This window comes from Melospiza georgiana, chromosome 14 (assembly GCF_028018845.1).
Source record: "Melospiza georgiana isolate bMelGeo1 chromosome 14, bMelGeo1.pri, whole genome shotgun sequence".
Lineage (NCBI taxonomy): Eukaryota > Metazoa > Chordata > Aves > Passeriformes > Passerellidae > Melospiza > Melospiza georgiana.
The window spans coordinates 12,102,472-12,110,586 of record NC_080443.1 but is presented as its reverse complement, the minus strand read 5'-3'; the positions used below and the strand labels follow the sequence as shown (position 1 = coordinate 12,110,586).

At 38.8% G+C, this 8,115-nt stretch overlaps 1 protein-coding gene across 1 annotated transcript in view; it reads right to left on the bottom strand.

Annotated features, from left to right (window-relative positions):
• Nucleotides 1-1,044: 1,044 nt before the first annotated feature.
• LPCAT2 (lysophosphatidylcholine acyltransferase 2) overlaps nt 1,045-8,115 on the bottom strand; it is a 29,824-nt gene continuing 22,753 nt past the window's right edge. Inside the window, exons 12-14 of the mRNA XM_058034298.1 lie at nt 4,703-4,801; nt 2,869-3,010; nt 1,045-2,601 (exon numbers count right to left, since the gene is read on the bottom strand). Of these exons, the coding sequence (XP_057890281.1) occupies nt 2,390-2,601; nt 2,869-3,010; nt 4,703-4,801 (453 nt within the window). The 3' untranslated portion in view covers nt 1,045-2,389. The remainder of the gene's footprint in view (nt 2,602-2,868; nt 3,011-4,702; nt 4,802-8,115) is intronic.

Sequence of the window (8,115 nt, the reverse complement as noted above, 5' to 3'; positions counted from 1 at the left end):
TAGTTCCTGCTCTACCACTTAATGTAATGCCTGTTTATTGCAGACTGCTTTTAGTTTGGTCCTTTTAAAAGCTCCCTGAGGCACGATGATGCCTAGAAATTAATGTATTCCCTTCCCGCACGCCCAGCAGATGTGTGTATATTGAGTTAGCGTCTCTAGTGTTTAGCTAATTTCTCTTCAGAGCATGGTTGAATCACTGCTACATACCAAACCCATTTGTGGCCTTTCCTCTGACTACAGGGATAGGTAGATTTATATACATAATATTTTTAGCTGTAAGTGCAAAGGGCTTGTGTGACTTGCAGATTTTTATAAAATCTCCAAACCTGCTGTGCTATTGGACAGCACAGCTCCTGGTGCTGAATGTGGCTGGATTCAGCAGGAGTGTGTGCAGGGAAGCCTTTGCATCCCAAGACCCTGAAGTGCTTTCCTTTGTCATCTTTGCCCACACATCTTTTCCTTACTGGTTGGAATAGAAGTTATCTTTGAAGAGATTAGTGCTGGTTGAAAAGCTGAGAAATTGGTTAACATGCTAGGTAAAAGCATCCTTGCTAAGAATTAACATGAATCCCAGTTAACTGTATTCCTGCTTCTCTTTCTCTAACTGGGAGAAAATGCTCTCCTAATGTTCACAATACTCAAAGCCATGATTGTTATATCTCAGCTGTGGTTGAGGTCACTCATTTTACATGTAAATGGTGACACCATATTTTCAATCAAAAATGGCGCTCTCTCTCTCCATGGATTTGCACACCTTTATATCCTAATCCCTCTTGTCAAGGTAATCACCAGAAGTAAATCTTTGGAAGAGTATTGGTCCTGTCCTGCTCTTCCAGTCCTACCATAAAGCAAGGTGCCACCATCCAAAGAACTGAAAATGCCAATTTCAGGCTGTACTGAGTTTACAAGATAAGATGTCTTAAGCATGATTTCCTGGAAACTCCCCCCAGCCCCTTGTGGTAGACAAAGTACTCTTCCCACTGTACTAAAAAGACTCAGATATTCAAGTAAAATCTTTTAAAAATATAGATTTATTTTAAGCACATGAAACATCAGGAGAGGCACAATTATAAACAGAGAAAGTAAAACATGGCAATGAACTTGTGGCCAGACTGCAAGCAATAACTTAGAGGCAGAGTTCATATATGAAAACCTGCTGAAAGTTGGTTATTATTGGTACTAGACAGTCTAGGCTTTGCTCATCTCAGTTATAATTTGAAAATATCTTCTCATTTCATCCCTTCTAAGTTTTTATTGAGAAGTATTTGCCTAAATAGCTATATATTTTAAATACTGCATAAAGTGCATTCAGATAAAGGATGGAAAAAGGTAAAGGCCCAATTTCCAGTGCACTAGAGAGGACGGAGGCAAAATATATTCAAATAATTGACTAGAAAGAGCTTGGTTTTGAAACAAGCCCCAAGAACACTGAGTAATGGCACAGTAATGCAAATATGTTTTTTAGGAGACAGCTTTAGATAGATCCTAAGTACTAGAACTATGGTTGGACAGCATATTTGCCTTTTGAGCTTTGCAGAACAAGGTCACATTCCTCTGTTGATAATTGCGAGAATAAAAAAATATGCTGAAGTTTGAAATGCTCCTCCCAATGTGATCCTGAGCAGTTGTTACTGTAAACAACATGGTATTTATTTTGAAATAGTCAATTAATTCTTAGGTCTTACTGTCTGCATTTTCCTCTAGACTGTTAAGCTGCTATCTTGGAATTCCAATTTGTTTTCTGTTGTTAGAAGTGCAGCCATTTCCATCTGCCACCAGCCTTTAGGCCTAAAGTGGTTTTTGTTAACATCAATGAACGAGCATGTTTTGTTCAGAAGCTTAGGCTTTCTGGTCCCTAAGTAGTTAAGGGCAGTCTAAGGACAGCCAAAAAACAAAATCTTAAATTCTCAGCTTCCTGTTACTCATTTGTGTGTTTCAGAAACCTGAGAATAGCTAAGTGATATTGCAAATTATAACAGTCCAGCATAATTTTTTTCCCTTAAGTGATGTTGGGGATGTAGAGGAATTGAGCAGCACCAAAAATACCACTTGTTTTGAGACAAGCGGACTCCTCAGTCTCCGTTCTGAGAGGTCACTGCAGTGCTGGAGCCTCGTACCCCTCTAAGCACACCTGTTACTTCTGTGGAAGCATGAATTTGGAAGACACTGAACAACATTCCCAGTACTGTGATACTGACATTAAGGACTGAACAGTGGTTTTCCCTTGCAATCAAACAGGAATAACTCCTTCTGATATGAAAACAAACAAACAAACAAAAAAAGCCAAACTTTTTTAAAGTTGTAACTTCCATCTCTACATCACTTGTGCTTATGAACAGCTGGGGGAAAAAATTCTGTAGAATTCAAGAGCTGAATTTTTTAACTCTTCTCAGTCATCCTTTTTGTCAGAGGTAGTTGAGCTATCTTCACTGCCTTCTGGACAGACTTTATTTCTTCCAAGTGGTGTTGTTTCTGAGATGAGGGCTGGTGGCTCAGTTCTATGCTCCACAAACATACCTAACTGGTGTCTCTGTAGATCTATGTATGTAGTAAACACTGAAGCATATTCTGGATGCTTGAGTGCAAAGTTCTTGAACTCCTCTGAAAAACATTAAAAAACATAGATATTATGCAGCAATAGAAGCAAAGAAAATTTCAATGCCTACTTCTTTTATTGAAGCTGATCTCAAGTGAGTTCCCTCTAAGAAAACACAGGAATATGACACAAAGTATCTAAGTCTGTGCTTCAACAGTTCTTCCCAGAAACAAGGTATGAGAACCATCAGGGAATTTGAGGGAATCAAAAAAGGAAACCCCCTGTCAATATGACTACCAGAGAATTCTTTCTAACAAAAGGATGTAACTTACCATAGGAGACCTTCCCAGTTTCATCTACATCTATTTCTTTAAAGAGCGCAGAAACATCAAGCTCAGGCAGCCTCAGTGCTGACTGAATGATAGAAGCAAACTCATCTTCTGTTATAGTGCCATCTTCATCTGTGTCAAAGAGCTGGAAGAGACAAAATGTGCAGAAATACTTTGGCATCACTTTGCCTATGAACCCTCTGTGCACATTAGCCCCTTATTGTGCCTTTCTAGCACTCAGCAGCTCTGTGAACAATGCCTGGGATTTGAAGAGTCTGGAATAAGACTAAGCAGACACTTTGCAGAGCAATGCCCACGCTATAGCTGGGAATAGAGCATTCTGCCTAAACACACAAACAAACCTCACAGCACAGGGTCACTGATAAAACATAAACAAAGATGTATGTTTATTGTCACCATGAGCTATGCTAAGAGTCTACTGGATTCAGCCAGTCTATACTGGAACATCTTCAGTTTTAGTCGCCATTTTTGTTAGGTTATAGCACATCTGCTGTCAGATTAAACTTGCTATCATATAGGTCTCTTCCAGTCTTGAAAATTCTGTGATTCTGTGATTCTGTGACATACCTAAATTTTAGTGTATGTGATTGATCACTCACTAAGGAATTAATTATAATTAACAAGGAGTTTTGGTTCCTGGAATGCAGGCAGTTGATGTACACTGATCATCCCATCCTGCCCAGTGCAGTGTCAGTAACCATCTGCTATGAATCACCCTTGGAGAAATACAAGGGATGGATGGCTGTAATTCTTAAATACTTGCTACAGGCAAACTTTGCCATTGTGAAAGAAAAGACATTTAGTGGCACAGAAAACAAGTAGCAAAAGGAACCCACAGTTCCATTTTAGACTGAAGCAGGCTTTTACCAGCTAAAGGAGTTGTTTTGTGCTGAAACTGGAAACTAAACCAAATTACTGATTTTATAATCAGCACACCTGTTAACATGCTGAACAGTATAGTCTAGGAAACAACACAATGGAACAGCAACAATAGCTGTTAGGCTTGCTTTTTCATTGATAAAACATCCCCAAAAATTAACAAATCACCTTGAAAAGCTCTAGTGCTTATCTGAAAAGAAGCCAGAGGATATAATGGATTGCCAAAAAATCTCTGGTACTTCCCAAGTATGTATCAGTACTAGGAAGCATCCAGCTTACAATGAACATGAGTGGTATCTCAATATGTTGTTCAATACAGTTCATAAGACCACATTAATGGGTAAAACAACTGGATCTGTGTCAGAGCTACTAAAAAAAAAGCCAAGGATTCACAACATGGTCATGCCTGGTCATGTATTGTCTGCATGTACCTGAGATGTGAAAGGAGCTATTGCTCCTTTACTGCCTGTACTAGCAGGGCACCAGAGGACAAGCCAGCAGCTCTTAGATGCAGCCCAGTTTTCAATGTGCCAGTCCTGAACAGCCCTTGATTTTTTTATTCCTCCTCTTTGTTAAGAACAATGACTCTAGTGAAGCTTGACCCACAAGAGGATATTACTCCATCTATTGTGACATTGAAGAATCACAGCAGAAAAAAACCCCAGGCAAAAAAAAACTACAAGTGTTGCTGAATCATTTTTGGAGTTAGCCTGCCAAGTTACATATTCATTAGTGCCTTTAGATGGCTTTTGAAACTCTTCTCTATGGTGCCTGGAATTCTTCCCCTCCCTTTCACACTCTAAATGTCAATTGGTTTAAGAGAATTACTCACATTTGCATAACAGATTGAAGCTATAAACTTATGATTTGAAAGCTAACAGACTTACAGTCAGTGTTGATTTGTCAGGTTTGTAGATTTACACTAAATTGAACTTACCTGAAATGCCATCTGAATAGTCTCCTCTGTGTTGGCTGGGTTACAAAGGATAGACAAACCAATCACATACTCTCTGAAGTCAATGGTGCCATCTCCATTCTGTAACCAAACATGCATGGCAGCAGTTAGAGTTAATACTGCAAATCGCTTTAAAAGCTCCTCTGTGAATCAAACACAACACATACACTAAGACAGTTTACAATACTTGAGGGTTTTTGTTCTTCCTGGGGAAAAAACCTAAGAGCTCACTAACTCTGTAATACTAAGGCTGGAGTAGCAATATACACGTTTTCAATAGCTACAAACTGGGTATAGATTTCTTTCTATGAACAAAACACAAACAAAAAAGATTTAAAACAACTTAAAGTTTGTCTTTAGTACATGGCCTTCAGGAAGGCTCTAAGAATAACTGGAATCCATGTGTTTGAGGTAACTGTAGCAGTGCATGCAGCACTGGCACTGGCTGAAGTTCAGAGACCAGTGCAAGACAATGCAGAATCAACAGGCTGAGAGTGAGGCTGTTGTTTTGAGTTTGAACCTTCAGCAATAAAATATATGTCAGTGAAAGGACAACCACATCTCCCTGGTTTATCTTAAGCTTTCCTCTGAAGCCTGTGCACTGCCCTATATGCTATTTGGAAGCCAATGCACTGTCCTACCTTTTAAGCCAGAAAGGCAAGGAATTCATTGGAACAGCCTCTATAATAATTCCAGTTTTGATCTGAACAGACATTTCAATGTGCTAACTACAAAGTTACATCAACAAAACATTTGAAGCTTGCTTTGATGGGATTTGTGATTAATTCTGTGTAAGCTGCATTACATTTGCAGACAGGGAGAATGGCAGATGCCTGATGAAATCTATGCTTATGTCAGTGGTGTTTCTGTCACCACACTGGAAGTTTCTTGAGTGTTTTGGGAAACATCTGTCTGGGCAAAGGCCACCTGCAAAACTTACATGGTGGGACACAGAGCAGGTTATGACAGCATAACAGAGATGACAAGTAGACAAGAAGACATTGTTTTGAATATTCACAATAAGGGCATTCATCAAAAATGTTTTAAAAGCAAACTGAAGTGTAAAGCAGAGTTCCCTTTGTGGATAATATGTTTTGCATTTCAACAAGAAAAACATTTTCTCAAGAAGTGGAGTCCCTATGTATGAGAACAACACAAAACTTTTCCAGCCAAGTGAGTGAGGGGTGGTCAGCTGGGTAAATTTGCAGCAAAGAGCCAGACCAGGATTCTATTTCTGGCTCTCCTACCAACTTCTAATGTCCACTTGAGCATACCAACCTTAACCTTTCTGCTCTTGGCTTTCTGCTGCTGAACAGTGCAATATGCCAGGGGAGATACTAAGGCTGCGCTGTAGAGTGCTTGAAAATTTTGGGTGCTATGAAACAGATATGAACTTTTAAGTTACTTTCATGGGTGTCTAAGGGTTATAACTTTTGACAGTTTTTAATCATTAGAAAAGGACAATGTTATCCCATACGCGTTGTTTTATTTACAAATCTCTCTTTGGGTGCAGAGTTTGACTTTCAGTATTTTCTTCACACTGTAGTTCTCAGAGGTAACAGATCTAAATTTAAAGTGTAACATTACAAACATAAAGTCTTAAAACAACTGAAGCAACAGTACAGATAATAACTGTTCAACGTTCCACAGAATATTATTTTTTGATAGTTTTGCAGACTGAATTTGTAACAAAGGATTGTTTGATGTGATTAGAATATTTTTAAAATTTATTTTCAAAGCTAAGAATATGTATCACAGTAAAAGAATTGGGAAGTAAACTTTAAAATAATTTAATTACAAACAACTTCTGAAAAGTTAACACAGCTGTGGCTGCACATGGAAATATGAGAAGAAAAAAGACAAAATAAAGGTCATATTACTTTCATTAGAATGTGAAAACTCAGTAATCAAAACTGAGTGCAATCTGATAGACAGAACTCCAGGCATTTTAGTAGGAAATAAAGTTACTATCCTTGCAAGATCATGTTGTGACTAGTTCTACTAAACTCTGGGATGCTGGCTAACTTCCAAATGCTCTGGCATTCTGGTTAAGGAGAAATGATGGGGTTGCTGCCTGGGAAAAGAAATGGAAGTTAAACTGAAAATACAGGAAAACTTTAGGTGCTTGTGTAACATCATTGCAAAAAGCACTTGCAATTGTCTTTCTATGCATATCTAACTGTGTTTGCAGCCTATGTACGTACCCAAGAATATTTTAAGGAAAAAATGCGTGAACTAAGCTCCAGTTCTCTACATGGTAAAGTAGAACATCAGAATTTGGGTATTTGTAGTTATGCTACACAAAGGAATCAAAACATAATGTAACCTTCAGGACTCCTGTTTTCTCTAAGGAAGCCAGCTTTCTGCTGCTATTTTCCCTATAGCATGCTGTGGTAACTGGGGTTTTGTTGTTGGTTTTTTTATATAACGTAGTAAATCTTAGACTTTGGAAAACAAGAAAGTTGCACTGTCATAAGCATTCTCCATTCAGATTTGCACAGGGACTGCAAGGCAGATGCAGTATAAAGTACTACTGCATCAATACTGTAGAGGAGGGTATCACACTTTACCTCCTGCTCACTTTTCTACTACTCAGACCCCAAATGGCACTTCGTGGCACAATGGATAACTGAGTGCTTTTCCACTGAAGAACTGGAAGGAGGCTGAATGCCATTAGGAAGGAACTGGTCTCTTTTCTCTGGGATAGTATGAATATTTTTCTGTTTCCTATTAGACAAAACACAGGAGGAAAAAAGTCTGGGCACAAATTGTAAGTTAGTTTCAAGTGAAAAGGTTTCTGCAAGTATACCAGGAGGATATCTCAACAATTTGAAAAACACTATTTGCCAAGTGCAAGATTTAGAAATCAAACCTATGGAAACTTACAGACCAAACCAAATCAAACCAAACCACAGCACCCCATTAATGTGCAGATTGGCCTGCAGGTATTGTGTGGTATTTCTCAATGAGTCACTGCTGTGTCCCTGGGGAAGGGCTGGGGCATTTGAGAGAGGCTCTCTCTCACATCTGGAGACTGCCTCTAGTGCCAGGCTGCCGATTTAACTCCTCTTTTCACATTCCAGCCAGCTCGCACACACCCAAGACGATTTTCGTTTAAAGCAGCAGAGCCTTGCCAAGAAATCCGCCTTGTGCAAGAGCTGTTTTGATCAACAATGTAATTCTTAATTTAAAGAAATGCACTTTTGACAGTTCATGTTATTCCTTTTATTTTTTTACTCAGCAGTTGACATCTTAGCCAGAACTGCATAACTGCCTTGAGTGGGATGCTGCACTCTGATGAAATTTCACAAAGGTTGACTTTGGCTCTCTCTCTGCTATGTGACTGCATAATTATTTCAAGTTTCTCTAAATATAAATGTAGTATTTTGTTTGCT